Genomic DNA, 15,396 nt, shown 5'->3' with positions numbered 1-15,396 from the left:
AGAGAAAGATCATTTAAAGATGAAGAGTATGTGTCTCTCACAACGATTAACAATGTTTTCACGATGTAATAAACACGATAATTACAATTTGCGCGGAGAAACACAAGCGATCAGACGCCGTTTGGCCTCCGAAAATGTCGTCTGGTTTCAGGACCGTAACCGTCCATCGTGGCGCCTCGTAGCAAATGTTTCATTACATCGCATCATCATCACCTATCATGTATATTTTTTTAAATCATATTCTTCTTTCTCTTATTTTCCTCTTTTTCTTCTAATTTTATTTCTTGGTTCTCTTTGTTGCCAATTTAATTTTGTGCGTCATAATTGAAACATAAATTACATTTATGTGTAATATTGAAAGAATTTTCTTCTTTAACCGTACGAACACTATATTAACATTTCTATAAAGTAATGACTTCTCACATATTTATTTTTATGAAATTTACAATTTTTCTAGAAAACTTCATTGATTGAGAAAACATTTTCTTTTCTATAGAGATCTGAACGATTTTCTCGGTTTAAAAGTTTATGTGACGATCCTGCCTCGTAGAAATTTTACGTGCGTCACTAAAGTCGATAATTCTCGAACTCGAAGAAGGAAATGATATGCTTCGATTCTATCGATTCATTGACGTTATTTGCTAAAAATTAGGATTAAACGGCGGAGAACTGCTATTAAAGACGGTGAGGTACGCTTATCGAGTGAAATTGTGAGTGTTGCGATGATAAGTGATATTAGATAAAATAAACATTACAGAATATTTTTCAAATATTTTGTTTTTGTTTCAGATAAAGATTTTTCATTGACATTATTTTTTCCAAATATAAATCAAAGACGTAAAAATGACAGAAACCGAGAATATTTTCTTGTTCGTTCCTAATATTATAGGTAAATAAAAATGTTGCAAACGAAATATAAAACTGTTAATAACATTCGAGTGATACCAATGCGAATATGGCATCTATCATAGTTAATGTATAGATCTAACATAGCTAATGTAAGAAAAAACTTAGGTATTTACGAATTGATTAATAAAAAATTAAAGTGACTATTAAAAATAATAAATACTTGAAGCTGCTGGTGATTTTAATTGATGTAGTATTTAAATATTAGTTAAGCTTTTGCAATGAAGTTTTTCTTTTAATTTAAATTTTAGTTGTAAACTATTGAATATTGTTATATCGTACGACAAATCTATTATTACAGAAGTTAGCACTCATATGACTTCTTATATATTGATTAATATTTGCATATTATTATTCTATATAACGCTCGAGTGTAATACTTTCTCTTGATCTAATATTATTTTTATATTGTTAAAGAATACTTTTTGTTAATAGGTTACGGAAGAGTGATCTTGGCTCTGATTTCTTTTTATTTTATGCCAAGTAACTATGTCATTGCATCTTCATGTTATATTATTAGTGCTTTATTGGATGCAGTGGATGGCCATGCGGCCAGATACTTCAATCAAAGCACAAGATTTGGTGCTATCTTAGATCAATTAACCGATAGAGTTGGTACCATGTGTCTTTTGGCAACATTATGTATTTTTTATCCTTCTTATAGTTTTTGGTTTCAATTAAGCATGGGTATTGATATTGCTTGTCACTGGATTTATCTTCACACGTAAGAATTACCAATTTACTAGTTAATATTTTTAAGGATTATATCAAGATAAACATGTATTTTGCAATACCTTAAAAGATATATATATATGTAGAATGTTATTAATTAGCAACAATTACTATATAATAATATATTTATAGAACACTGCTACAAGGGAAAACAAGTCACAAATTTATTGACATGTCCGAAAATCCAATCATGCGGGTATACTATACCAACCGTATGGTTCTATTTTTCATGTGCGCTGGAAATGAAATGTTCTATGCTACCTTATATCTTCTTTACTTCACCGAAGGACCCATTTGTAAGTAACATTTTTATACAGATAACTATATATAATAGCATTGAGTACTACTTTGAATTATAATCACATGTTATAATGTAAAGTTAAATGTTTATATAAAATATTACAGTGGCTGGTGTAGGATTGTATAGGATACTGATGTATCTCTCAGCTCCAGTTGCAATAGTCAAGTCTGCAATCTCAATTTTGCATGGATATGTATCTTGTATCAACATGAGTATAATTGATCAGAAGGAACGTCAGGAACATCTTAAAGCAAACTAAAATGTTTTGCTTACATATATTATCTACTAGTCATACTAAATGTGATCAACTGATCTTCCTTGATTATAAAATAACATATATTTAAAGGATGCATTTTCAATCTGCTATTCTTATAAATCAAAGCAACCTGATGTGCCACAGTACATTATTTTTATCTTGGTTTTTAATATAAATTATATCTTAACTAGTATATCTCATTGAAAGTAAAATAAAATTGTTTATTTTTCATATTATAAATAAAAAACACACTAATGTACTCATCTAAAAATTTCTCTCGCACTAACAACCTATTTTCTTGACATTAATTAATATTACTGTTATAAGTAATATTACCATTTATTCAGAGGTTAAAAAAGATATAACCTAAAAAAGTTTTTAGGAAATATATTTTTGCCTACAATAGAAGTAAAACATACAGATATTGTCTATTTTCCTAATGATGTATGTAAAATAATTTGACCTGATACCCAAGGAATATAATCGGTAAAATTAAATATACTGCTATAAAAAATATTACGTAGCGATATAATACTATTACATACATATTTTAAATTTAATTACAAATACAGAGAAACACAAAGACTAAACTGAACGATAAACATTTGTTAAGATTAATTCGTGAAATTCTATGTGCTTTCATTTTTGCTACCATACAAAAAAATTAACAAAAATTACAAGGATATATGTTATAATTTTACATGAGGACTATGTATAATGAATATAAATATTTTGTATAAATTATTTAGATTGAAGAATGATCATACATTTTTCACACAGCAACGATATTTCAGCTGTGTTATAACAAAGAGATAAACTAACCTCAAAACTCTCGCTTTCATTCTCCGTCATGACCAGTCATGTTTGGGCGCCATGTTCTTTTACTTCAAACACTCGCGCATGTTAGTAAAGTTAACAAAATTGGCACAAGTTTTTTAGTAAGAATAATACTTAACACAATGAAATTTTAGATATATTCACTAAATGTCATACGAAATGGGGAATCCTTTAGCATGGATGATATTTTTTCACTATGATTGAAATATCTGAAGTAATGTACAATATTTATAAAAACAAGTGAAAATTCTGCGTACCCGTGACAAGATAAATTGCTATAGAGTAGCGCCAGTGTCGCTAGTTGGTCACTATCTAAAATGGCGGGTATTTTTCTTATTTGAATTTATTTTTTTAAATTACTTGAGAAAAATACATATTTAAAGAAACTATTAAACTTGAATACAATGAATATTTAAATAATACAAATACAATTAAGGGTACATTCTCATGTAGACACATGATATTTTTATGGATTTCAAAAAAAAGAACAATTATACGCACTTAACATTTTGGTATTTATTAATATATATTTTAACATTTTGATTGTAAGTCATATCATAGAAAATGTAATTACAAATAGAATACATAAAGAACTTTTGAAATCAATCAAATAGTTTTTCTAATAATAAATCATGTATGCCGTTTGAAAAACTGTATTTCGAGAAAAACGCATTTAAATTAAAATTATTATGACTGTAGAATTTTTATCTTCACGAATATCTTTTTTAAATTTTTCTAATATACTCTCACAATGTTATACAATCAAAATATGTTAAAAAAAGCGATTTTTTGAAAATTTCGCAGGAAAATTTACTCTTAACTCAAACTTACTACAAATTTCTTAGTTAAATGAATATATTTTGTAAGTGACAGTTTCTTATGAACACATCTTATTAACACATCTTATACACAAACACAAATAATCAAACAAACTACTTTTTACATCATTTATGTAAGAATCTTTTCTATTATTAAATTGAAGGTTGCTTAGTAAAAATAATAATAATAATGAATTTGTGCTTCAAAACCTACAACTTAAAATAACAAATTTCTTATATCTTAGATCAGTAACAAAGAGAGTTGTCATGTTATGTAGATAATAATAATAAAATGTAATATATTAATCTCGTAAAGCAATAATATTATCTTCTTTAAAATTTAAATCTGCTCTTGAGGGATATACAACTTTTAGATTACCTTCTATGTCAACTACTTTAACTTGCTCTATTTGTAAACTATAGTATAAATTATTTTCATTATCTGAAGGTGCACAACCAATGCCTGTGGTAACTAATTCTTTTAAAAGTTGATCCAGTACATTTCTGTAATGATTGTTTAATATTTAATATCGATTTATAGAGAATTTTGTATTTATATATAATTCTTCTTTACCTGCAAACTTGATATGATATAGCACTTGTTACTTCTATTAACATATCTTTTGTAGTTGGTGACATCTTTGTTAAATCACTATTAGTAATTGGTGGAAAAGATATAACTTGTTCTTGATTGTCTACAAGACACGGAAAAAGTGCTTTACCTTCAAGTAAATACAAATATTTATGTATACTAGAATATACACTTCTCTTTTTTTCTTTACGCAAATTATCAGCCTCTTTTTGTAATTGCTGAAATAATTCTGTTCCAGTGTAAGTTTTATTCCTCATTAATGGTTTAATTTCTAATTCTAAAGGTGGCTTTGCTGTATATGTTAAATCACCTAAATTATACATTACACATTAATACATTAAAACATATAATATTTAAGTAGTACTATAAAATCAAACTATCGTTTACCTGGTACAATTGCATTTAAATCATGAGTGGCTATTGTAGCAATATTTCTTTTTCCACATTTTCCATCATGTAATTTTGTTTGTAATTGTATAAATTTTTTAAATGTGTCCTCTGTGAACACTAAATTTTTTACAATACATGCTATTATGTAAGGTCTAACATTTTTTACATGTTCTGTGAATTTTATTGATAAGGTACTATCTGATGTTCTCAATATTTTTAATTTATGCGCCAAAGCATCTATCTGTGCTGTAATATTTTCATTTTCAGACAATTTATGTCCTTTTTTCCCTTTTTTTGATTTACTTGTAATGTCAACAGCAGTAGGATTTAGTTTCGGACAATGTTGCTTTATATATTCAAGTACTTGCTTTGAATGACACTGATCAACTAATTTTAATAATCTTTTATCTGCCAGATAATTGTTTTTTAGATTCAATTCTTTCAATTTATGACAATCTGCTAGTTCACCAGGAACAGCTGTAAATCCAATAAATATATATATAGTAGGTTGTATTAATATTTACTCATGATAATTTTGATGCATAGTACCTGTAAGCAGATTATCAGCTATGTTTAAAACTCTTAAAACTTGCAAACGAGATATTTGCTCAGGAATATCTTTTATCTGATTCATATTTACATAGATTTCACAAAGATGAATCAATTCAGTATAACATACATCAGGAAACACTTGTAGATTATTATTAGACAAATCTAAGGTAGTCAATTTAAGATTTTTTCTTTGACATGGTATAGATTGTAATAAATTTGTGCCAAAGTTAAGGCTGCTCAATTGAGGAAAATTTCCAATCGCATCTGGTAGAGAAGTCAGTTTATTTTGCGAACAATTAAGAAATTTCAATTTGGTTAATTTTTCAATTGATGCAGGAAGTTTATCAATCTTATTAGAATATAATACCAATGCAGTAAGATTTTGTAACTTTTCAATTTCTTCAGGTATTTCTTGAAGACATGTATTGTTTATGTTTAAGTAATTTAAGTTCTCAAGATCAAAAAGCGTCTTATCTAGACCATTTTCAGCGATCAATTGAGAAATCGATTGACCTGTTAGAACTAATTGATGTTTATTCTTATCAGCGGTTTGTTTAATAATATCCCACGATTTTTCAAAAGCCATTATTACCAGTTTCACTGCAACTATATTATTGACAATAGAATAATACTCTGGATGCCGATTTAAGGTTATGTGTAATAGATAAAAACAACAATTTTTTATTCTCTAATGATTTGTATACATATATTCACTACTTACTAAAATTTCTTTTTTTCCGATTGTCAAACTAGTCTTTTGATGTATTAATGTAAAGATATCAATACGCGAGAGATATTCAAAGACGCCAGAGATAAACAGTCTTAAACTGCAATAGAATATGACGCAATGCGTGTATTATTTTTAAGTTTCATCTAAATTTTTTTCTTTAATAATCTTTGAACCGGATTACGTAGATATAATTATTTTAAATATAATTAAAACAAGTGAAATGTTATTGTAATGTTTACGTAAAGTAGATTTGTAATGTCAAATTTTGCCGTCACGTTAACGGACTTCCGCTGTAATTGCCTTGCTTAAATTAAACCTTGTGAATTATATATGTATATATATATATATATATATATATATATATATATATATATATATATATATATATATATATATATATATATATATATATATCTGAAAAGATTAATTTTCTCTTATCGATCTTCATATTTTACACGTTTCTACTAAAGATTATGTTATCAATAATTGCAAGAAAATACAAACAATTTTTTATGTATTTTTTATATATTTATAGTCATTGGCGATAATAGACAGTATCTTTTATTTCAAATAAATCCATTAGTTAAGTATATTTACTGTATAATCACGATTGTCCTCGAATATAACTTGTTCTAATCTTATGATTTTAGGACACCCTATGAGAAAAGGAAATCATCGTTGGAACATATCAGTTAGGTTAATGAACTATTCGAATCAAGAAAACACATGAAGTTTTTAATTTATCAGGTAAACTATATCTATTGCGTTCAATTAGACACTCCAATTAGCGTTTATGGTGATGTTACGGAAGTTCTGACCTACATGCTAATACAATAGAAAACACGATAATAATTTTCGTATACGAAGAGAAGATTATCTGTCTATGAGAAATAGTAAAGTAAGGAACTTATATAGGCTATAACATATTGCGAGTATTAGATAGATTTCGTAAACCGGTCTCTTTTTTTTTTTTGTTGATAAGACAAATGAACAGTTTGATAAAGATGTCGTTGTTTGTATATGTTTATCTTTTTTTTTTCTATTCTTTTATTTTTCTTTTTTATCATTATCATTATTATTACTATTATTATTATTTTTTTTTTTTTCATTAAAAGATGAAACGTGCCTTCTGGTGAAAGCTTATCGTAAGTTTATTGAATTCAGGATTATATGAAGACGGAAGTTTTAGGGGATTTTTCAAGGATCCGGTTTGTAAAGTTTATTCTTGGAACTCTTAAGAATCACAGTCGAGCAAGCCTCGAAGAAATAATCTTAATAACCTTGTAACGCGTTACCAGCGATACTTAGAATTTGACAAGGCTCTTTCGAAGTATCGATGACAAATGTTTGTTCATTGATATTTGCATCTGAATGAATCGTTCTCGATAGGACGTTCATCCTTGTTTAATAATAGAACAGAAAGGACATGCAAACATAGAATATTTCAATGATCGTACGATATTCAATATTATTCTATATCCAAATTGTAAACAAATGAATCGCATGACTTTTAAAACATTTTCATTCTTATACAAATAAATTATATATATTTTTGTTGTTTCGTATAATTTTAATATGCAAGTATTTAGAACTCAAGCGACAGTCGTAATATTTTTTGAATAATAATTAAAGGTTATCAAGCGTTATACACAGGTTTAATCTGTGGATAATTATTCACCTTTACTTTCTTAAGTAATCGTCTTGCGCAATGAGAACTGGCTACATGATCATAAAATAGCAAGAAAATAAAAAGAGAAAGAAATTTTCGCTTGATCGCAGAAATATTAAATATAAATGTAGATATAAAGGAAGGAAAATAATCGAAGGTTGTCATAAAATATCCATTGCCGGTTGTCAAGTGATAAACTTAAAGAACATAGGCAACCCACGCTTCTTTGCACCCTCGTTTCTTGTCCATCGTTGTCCGAGGACATTCGGTGGTATTAAATCGACTATAAATCTTGATGTCTTGTCACCCAAAGTCCACGGTTATCGGCAACTGTCCCCGATTACTTCCGTACGGAAATGTTGGCCGATCCACAGGTGGGGCATAATTCGCTTTTTCGATAAGTATAAAGACAGGGATCACCATCGTATTTTTGTCAGTCGGTTATTATATCTCGTCAGGTCCTAAACGTCCTAAACGTTATTTTTAGTTTCTTAGTAAAGTTTGTTAGACATACAGGATGAACGATCAATCATATCTAATCATCGCATTAGCGATGATCCTTTTAACAAGTTCGTCATTTGGTTGGCCGTATAGACGTCGAGATGTCTTTGACAATGCGGTAGATAGTCCAGGTGGGCTGGTATCTCATTTGCAACAATTTGGTGAGGCACTATATGGTTTGCCAAATAACGAGACGGGTTCTAAAGTGGCTAACTGGCACGAAGGAATGTCTGTTAATCCTGAAGAATTGGGTAATTATGCTGAAGGTGATATCCTTTTTCCACTTGAAATGGGTAGGAACGGTTTAAAGGCAGAAAATGCTAGATGGCCTAATGGTATTATCCCTTACATGATCAGTCCTTACTTTGGTAAGATTGAATTTGGTAACATTGTGTAAGATTTGTTCTCTTTTATTTAAGAGAGTTGAGGTACTTGGACTCGACTCGTTTCATGGATTACCCTCGGTATTCGTGTTTTTATTTCATAGACGAGAGACAACGTAAACTCATTCATGATGCTATGGAGGAATATCGCAAATATACGTGCATCAAGTTCAAGCCGTATATCGGCGAGGAAAGCGATTACATTAGAATTACAGCAGGTACTACCGGTTGCTGGAGTAGCGTAGGTAAAATTGGTGGGCGGCAAGACGTAAATCTTCAGGTACCGGGATGCGTAACCAAAATAGGTACCGTGATTCATGAATTGATGCACGCTGTTGGTTTTTTTCATGAACAAAGTAGATACGAACGAGATGAATATGTTACTATAAAATGGAACAACATCATGAATGGTAAATGGAAATAAGAAAAGTTCTCGATTTTTTGATCTTTTGATCTCTTGATCTCTTGATCTTTGATTGTTAAATGGATCATTTATGTCTTTCCGTCGATTAGGCCACGAAAGTAATTTCGAAAAGGCTTCGAGAGAAATTACCGATGCATTTGGTGTTGGCTATGATTATGGCAGCGTGATGCATTACTCTGCCTATGCGTTTTCCAAAAATGGAGAACCTACTATAGTACCAAAAGTGAGTAAGATATTTTATCGATCATCTTGTCTAACGTATTATTCATTACGATGTCCTTTGTGTACGGCTTCTGTTGCAATATTTGTTTAGTTCCATTGGCATGTAATATATCTTATTGAATATGCTAAATATGCAAAAAGAAATTTTCATTTATCACGATCGTTCATAATTTCATATCGATTCATACTATTGGTATTTGTCATTTGGATGCATTGACATGCGTTTTGTAGGAACCTGGTGGTCTTTTGGGTCTTATTGGAGAAATCTTCCAGGGTAAAACAAAAGTTGAACTTGGACAACGGGAGGGACTTAGTAAACGAGACATTCAAAAAATTCGCAAAATGTACCATTGCAACAAACGTAGACGTAGTCATAATTGATTTTTTTTCTTTTTCTTTAGTATCACGATTTGCATAATTTCTAAAATAGATTCACGATCTTTTTATTTTTTAAATGATACGATCAATATGAGCATCTAGTCGTAGAATTAGATCATAGATCTCAGGTATAGTTTTAAGTTGGCACGTGTTTTAAATAGAAAAATATTATATTTACTTTAACCGTTTTTCTTGTGTATTGTGTACTTTACGCTATCAGTATTATATAATATTACTTATACGTTATTTAAGTAATAAGTAATAACAATGGTAATAATAATAATAAAAGAATGCATTTAAAACATGGCTCTTGTAATATTTTTCTTTTATTTTCTTTTATTTATACGCTTATTTTCTATTTGAAATTTAACCCTCTTGGATGAACATAGCTACTTTAAGGAGAGTAAGAGGCTTGCTCAAGTTTATATCCCCGAAGAGGAAGTAAACTGGTCTCTTGGCAGTATACTAATCATACTTACTTACAAGATGTGCGAACTCATTTTATTAAGAGTTACTCGAGCGAACTACGTTTAAGTGAAATTAGTTAGTAATTTTTTTCTCTTTTTTTTTTAGGATTTATATTTGTGCAAAGTAAATTAAGAGACTAGCGTAACTCGAGCATACTTTAAAGAATATTAAAAACATATCATTTCGTCGTATATTTGCTGTATATTTATTTTGTAATTAATAAATGCGAATTTGCTTAGACGAAATACGAGTATATTACTTAGAATATTTTTTTGATTTTGTAAAAAATTCGATCGACAAAAATCCGATCAATGTCAATATTTGTGTTATCGTCATTAAAAGATTAAAGAATAGGTTAAACCTTTCTTTCTATCTAAAAATAATCATTCGTGATCTATCTTCAACTAACGTTCATGTCAAATTGATATTCAAAATTTGATAACACTCAACCTATCCACGTTCTTTTGATAAAGTCAGCTGCCCTTTCGCCTATCATAATGGCTGGAGCATTCGTATTGCCAGAAGTGACCTTTGGCATGATGCTAGTGTCGGCTACTCTAACACCTCGTACACCCCGCACTCTTAATTGATTGTCTACGACAGCATAGGGATCTTCTTCTGGACCCATTTTGCAGGAACCAGCTTGATGATTTTCAGGTGATGTGTCGTGTTTCACGGCACATTCCCAATAAGCGTCACATCCAAATTTCAAATGTTGACAATTTTTCACTGGCGTACGATCCAATTGGAAACCATATCTGTAAATGATGAACATAACAAGATCAAATGTGGTGTATTTAAAATGTTAGGTAATATATAGGCAATCATGTTTTAAGGACACGTACCGCTTTAGGGCTTGCGTTTCTGATAGTCTAATCGAGAATTTAATGGCTTCGATCAATCCAGCTATGTCGTCCGGGTGGGACAAGTACTTTGGATAGATTAAAGGTTTCGATATAGGATCGTTGTTGCGTAAACGAAGATAACCACGGCTCTTGGGATGCAAATAGGTGGGGATGATGTAAATAGTACGATTTGTCCCTTTCTTCTCCCCGACCATGCCTGTTTCGGCACAGTCTGCCAGATAACCACCAAATATAAGTTGAACGTCTGGATGATCTTCTTTCAAATTAGCGTATTTCGTATTGACCATTGCTGTTACTTCCGATATACCTGTGTTTTATCGATAATGAGTTAAGTTAAAATAGAGCTAGAAGTTAGAATTTTTCTTCTAATCTGATTCTTTTTGTTAATTCGTTTTCTTTTTTTCTTTTTTCTTTTTCCTTCTTCGTCGTCCCTAAAAGTTGTCACGGAAATGCGAACTAGTAAGAAAAATCGGTATTAACGAACTTTTCCCTCTAGGTATTTCTTTTTAACGATCGATTTGTCTCGAGGCTACATTACGTTCTGAATACCTCGAACACGCTCGAAGGCACGGTTGAACCAATTTGGTAAAAAAGTATATACGGGATATAAGTAAGAAGTACGAGAGAGTAAGTAAAAGATTTAGTTAGTTGCCAGTAATGGATTAATTTGTGTGGGATTTATTTTTTCTTTTTCCTTTTTTTCTTTTCCTTTCTTTTTTTTTTTGCTAAGATTTTTAAGTAGGTAACATATGAATATTATAATAAGTTTTTTTTTTTTCATTTTTTTTTCTTCTTTTTTTTTCTTTTTTGTTTTGTTACAATCTTGTATAAAAGCAATAACCGTAAAATGCGTGAATAAATGATGCGTTTCTTTCGATCTAATTAAGTATGGTAATTATAGGAGAATGTGAAAAACCGAAGTAGATCCGATCATTCCAATAATGAACTTTCTCGTGCATTGCATTCTTCCGCTACGTTTGTCATAGAGCGTGACCATATCGGAGATATACTCCGACGATTGCGTTCATAAAAGTATTATAATGACTTAGGTTGAATGTTCTATGATGAGATTAATCTTCGTAATAGAAACTTTCTGATATCATCTTTCATTATACTTGAAACATTCTAATACTTTTTTATTTTCCTTTTTTTTTTTGTCACTATAGAACATAATGTTCGTGCTTACTAACAATGTAAAATATTTCTACCTGATGCAATGCTGAACTTAGAATTTTTTAAGCGGATAGTAACTCGGTGAAAGCAATATATTATGTCATGGTCTTGATCTTACATACATACATTATATATGTCTGCACTTGAAACAATCGAAATATGTATGTGCCAAGTTTATTCCTTAAGCTTCAAGCCGATCAATTATATAACACTCAAACACTGAACGCTCGTTAGTTAATGTAACGTCCTTGAGTTGTTAAGATTGTTCAGATCGTAAAAATAAAACGAGTAATGGAAATCAAATAACTCTTAAGACGGATCGATTCCCTTGTAAAATCTAATTCCTTCGAATGACGTGTGATCGTTTTACCGTTATTCACGAAGTTCATTGAATCGAAACAGAGCCTCATTTGTAATTTAAATCAAAAGATAACGTTCGAAACGTTAGGATCGTTTTCTTTTTTCTCTCTCTCTCTCTCTCCTTTTTTTTCATTTTTTTGTTGAGTACAGTCGTTTATACTTAAGTAATTTGTTGCGAAATAATTGAAATGTTGTTATTAAAAATGTGCGATAAATAATAATTTATTTTTTAACGATCTTGTATAAAAAAGAAAAAAAAAGAAAGAGTGATAATTAATAGGATATTAACCGATCGACTTTTAAATAATGGGGTTTATGAAGGGAATAAAAGAAATGTAACAATAGGAAAATTGTTACGTTATTGTGGATCAACGAATTCAGAGAAGAAGAAGAAGAAGAAGAAGAGGATAATTGTGCAATAAACTTTCACTGGACGTACACGAAGCCGGAGCTGCATCGATCCCGCAAGATGTAACACGCGCGGCCGGATGTACAATCGCGACCAACGAATCGTGTTTCTTTACTGTACGTATAACATTTCTAAAAATATTTCTAATTTTCTAATTTTTATTTTTTATTTTTTTTCGTCCATGAAAGTTTGATCACTTTAAGAGTCAAATAAAGAACTCCTAAAATTTGAATACGATTCGAGTAAATTGGGGCTTTAAACCATCGATCGATATGATCCACACATCTTCCTTTTGAACAATTTAATTTACATCGAAATTTGTACCGTTGAAAAAGTTTTGATATTCGTCGATTAGTAATAAATTTTAGGTATAATTATAATTATACTTTCTTTTTATGAAAATAATTAACTGTAGATTAAAGAGATAAATGTTAATTAATTTACCTGTGCCAGACATGAGTCCGTCTCTGAAGAGTAGGTACTCCATAGCAGTAGCCCAATTAAGTGGAGTGGTGTCAGTGTCGTTTATCGTGAAAGTCAATGCGTAGGCAACGTGATTGTGCAAATTCTTGCCAACTCCGGGAAGATCATGAATTACGGGTACACCGACGGCATTCAGTTCATCTCGTGGCCCAATGCCACTGTTTAGAAGTATCTGAGGTGAGTTAACGGCACCTTCACAAGACAATTTCAAACGATCGGCTTATATAAACGTCAATGCGAATAGAAGTAGAAATAGTAAAAATACGATATAATGACGGATGATAATAATTATATGATATAATGAAATAAAATTAAATTGTTTTTTTTTTCTTTTTTCTCTTCTTTTTCTTTTTTCTCTCTCTTTTTTTTTTTTTTTTTTTTTTTTTTTAAACAAATAACTAAATATAAGGATATAATTATGCTGTAACAATGCGGTTTTGTATTTTTACATCGGACTATAATTTAGATCTTGAAGGACGTCTTGATTATAAGTTTTGCCGTTAAATAATGTAATCATAGCGAGAAACACTTAATTAATGTCTTTCGAAAAATATAGGGTTGTTAACACGAGATCTCTTCAAAGACATTCAACGTTATCTCGTTCTAAGATTAGTAAGAGAGATTGTTACCTCCGCTTATAACAACTTCCTTCGCGACTGATACTCGATTTAACTTTCCATCGTGAACGAATTCCACGCCAACTGCCCTCTTATTATTGTCAAAGAGAATCTTTGTTGCTGTTGAGTTCAACATGATGTGAAGATTTGGACGATTCCTAGCGGGACGAAGGAAGGCTCGAGCCGTGGAAAGTCGAGACCCGTTTCTCGAGGTCGTTTGTGCTATGGCGAATCCGGTGTGTATTCGTCCGTTCAAATCCACCGTGTCGTATCCTATCGAAAAAAGTATACCTTTGATTTCGTTAGTTTTGCCAAACGAACAGAAAAACGTTACTAAGCGTCGATCTGTCTGTATCTAATTTTTCCTTTTGTTAAATTTTTATTAATGTTTTTGAAGAAATGATCAAGAGAAATTGTTGGACATATCGAACAATATCAACTAGAAATATAAGATAAAAATTGCTCATTATCAATAATAACCAAGTTCTTTTCCAGCTTCGAGAAGGGCGTAGCTCAAAGGAGGATGATAATGGAATTGCGTAACCGTGAGTGGTCCTCCAACTCCGTGATAACCGATATCCATGTTGTAGACTTGAAGATTATCCTCGCTTTTTATGAAGTATGGTAGGACGTCCTGATAAGACCAACCAATGTTACCCATCCTGGCCCAATCGTCGTAGTCCTTTCTGGAGCCTCTCATGTAGGTCATTCCGTTCATAACGCTAGTACCTCCGAGAACCTTCGATTGTAAACAAATAGATACTAAAGTGATCAGATATATATACATATATACGTATAAAGAAATGTGTGTTTTTGGAAGGTCACAGGATTATTTACTTTTCCTCTTGGCCAGTAACATTTTCTGTCGTCTTTATTCAAACACGCTTGATCCTCGCTCTCAGTCATATATTGCCAATCGATGTCGCTTCCAAGAAAATTGAAGAAGAATGATGGAATTTGTGTACCAGTTGGTTCGTCTAAACCAGCCTCTAACAGTAATACAGAAAATCTTGGTTCCTCTGACAATCTCGCTGCCACTGCTGCTCCAGCACTACCTCCTCCTATCACCACAAAGTCGTATCTAAAAACGAAACATATATTCCTGTGCTTCTTATACTTTATTACATAGTCGACCACAGTATCTCTCATGTAATCGGTTAGGATCCTATTTCTTCATGAAACGTGAACACGAAATTGGATTTAACGAAGGATTGGATTTGTTCCAGATGGGCGAAAGGTGATTTTCCCATGACTTTGCTAGTTGATCATCTTGAGTGATCACGGAATGTTACGATCGAGTGTAATAATACGAACACGCCCATGTCTAAT

At 30.8% G+C, this 15,396-nt stretch overlaps 4 protein-coding genes across 7 annotated transcripts in view; 2 read left to right on the top strand and 2 right to left on the bottom strand.

Annotated features, from left to right (window-relative positions):
- Positions 1-513: 513 nt before the first annotated feature.
- On the top strand, positions 514-2,454 carry LOC124424480 (CDP-diacylglycerol--inositol 3-phosphatidyltransferase). Of its 2 annotated transcripts, none has more exons than XM_046963579.1 (5): positions 514-689; positions 790-889; positions 1,342-1,630; positions 1,771-1,934; positions 2,044-2,454. In XM_046963579.1, the coding sequence occupies exons 2-5, from the start codon at positions 844-846 to the stop codon at positions 2,196-2,198; spliced, it is 654 nt and encodes a 217-aa protein (XP_046819535.1). In that variant the 5' UTR covers positions 514-689; positions 790-843; the 3' UTR covers positions 2,199-2,454. The 2 variants fall into 2 exon arrangements, with proteins under 2 accessions (XP_046819535.1, XP_046819534.1); XM_046963578.1 differs by having other exon boundaries at positions 585-710.
- On the bottom strand, positions 1,897-6,419 carry LOC124424478 (leucine-rich repeat-containing protein 47-like). 2 transcript variants are annotated; one of them, XM_046963575.1, is made up of 6 exons: positions 6,106-6,419; positions 5,382-5,990; positions 4,830-5,309; positions 4,425-4,752; positions 3,018-4,354; positions 1,897-2,194 (listed from the first exon to the last, which is right to left on the bottom strand). In XM_046963575.1, the coding sequence occupies exons 2-5, from the start codon at positions 5,968-5,970 to the stop codon at positions 4,153-4,155; spliced, it is 1,599 nt and encodes a 532-aa protein (XP_046819531.1). In that variant the 5' UTR covers positions 5,971-5,990; positions 6,106-6,419; the 3' UTR covers positions 1,897-2,194; positions 3,018-4,152. The 2 variants fall into 2 exon arrangements, with proteins under 2 accessions (XP_046819531.1, XP_046819533.1); XM_046963577.1 differs by having other exon boundaries at positions 5,382-6,419.
- A 1,706-nt stretch (positions 6,420-8,125) lies between these two features.
- Positions 8,126-9,870, top strand: LOC124424533 (zinc metalloproteinase nas-4-like). The gene is made up of 4 exons (XM_046963739.1): positions 8,126-8,652; positions 8,772-9,077; positions 9,181-9,314; positions 9,545-9,870. Exons 1-4 carry the CDS (start codon positions 8,301-8,303, stop codon positions 9,692-9,694), a joined length of 942 nt encoding a protein of 313 aa, XP_046819695.1. The 5' UTR covers positions 8,126-8,300; the 3' UTR covers positions 9,695-9,870.
- A 116-nt stretch (positions 9,871-9,986) lies between these two features.
- LOC124424529 (glucose dehydrogenase [FAD, quinone]) overlaps positions 9,987-15,396 on the bottom strand; it is a 10,272-nt gene continuing 4,862 nt past the window's right edge. For both annotated transcript variants that reach the window (XM_046963725.1, XM_046963727.1), the window contains 6 exons: positions 14,905-15,148; positions 14,548-14,806; positions 14,080-14,340; positions 13,412-13,642; positions 11,005-11,332; positions 9,987-10,917 (listed from right to left, as the gene is read on the bottom strand). In XM_046963725.1, coding sequence (XP_046819681.1) covers positions 10,605-10,917; positions 11,005-11,332; positions 13,412-13,642; positions 14,080-14,340; positions 14,548-14,806; positions 14,905-15,148 — 1,636 coding nt within the window. In that variant the 3' untranslated portion in view covers positions 9,987-10,604. The remainder of the gene's footprint in view (positions 10,918-11,004; positions 11,333-13,411; positions 13,643-14,079; positions 14,341-14,547; positions 14,807-14,904; positions 15,149-15,396) is intronic.

This window comes from Vespa crabro, chromosome 5 (genome assembly GCF_910589235.1).
Source record: "Vespa crabro chromosome 5, iyVesCrab1.2, whole genome shotgun sequence".
Lineage (NCBI taxonomy): Eukaryota > Metazoa > Arthropoda > Insecta > Hymenoptera > Vespidae > Vespa > Vespa crabro.
The sequence above is the reverse complement of the archived record's forward strand: the minus strand, read 5'-3'. Positions and strand labels throughout refer to the sequence as shown.

Bases quoted from the DNA above. Each gene is read 5' to 3' on its own strand.
- LOC124424533 (XM_046963739.1), top strand. From the start codon at position 8,301: ATGAACGATCAATCATATCTAATCATCGCATTAGCGATGATCCTTTTA. The intron at 9,078-9,180 runs GTAAATGGAAAT...TCCGTCGATTAG, and splicing joins ATGGAACAACATCATGAATG to GCCACGAAAGTAATTTCGAA. The intron at 9,315-9,544 runs GTGAGTAAGATA...TGCGTTTTGTAG, and splicing joins AACCTACTATAGTACCAAAA to GAACCTGGTGGTCTTTTGGG.
- LOC124424480 (XM_046963579.1), top strand. From the start codon at position 844: ATGACAGAAACCGAGAATATTTTCTTGTTCGTTCCTAATATTATAG. The intron at 890-1,341 runs GTAAATAAAAAT...TTTTGTTAATAG, and splicing joins GTTCGTTCCTAATATTATAG to GTTACGGAAGAGTGATCTTG. The intron at 1,935-2,043 runs GTAAGTAACATT...AAAATATTACAG, and splicing joins CTTCACCGAAGGACCCATTT to TGGCTGGTGTAGGATTGTAT.
- LOC124424478 (XM_046963577.1), bottom strand. From the start codon at position 5,970: ATGGCTTTTGAAAAATCGTGGGATATTATTAAACAAACCGCTGATAAG. The intron at 4,753-4,829 runs GTAAACGATAGT...TGTATAATTTAG, and splicing joins TTTAAATGCAATTGTACCAG to GTGATTTAACATATACAGCA. The intron at 4,355-4,424 runs GTAAAGAAGAAT...CAATCATTACAG, and splicing joins ATATCATATCAAGTTTGCAG to AAATGTACTGGATCAACTTT.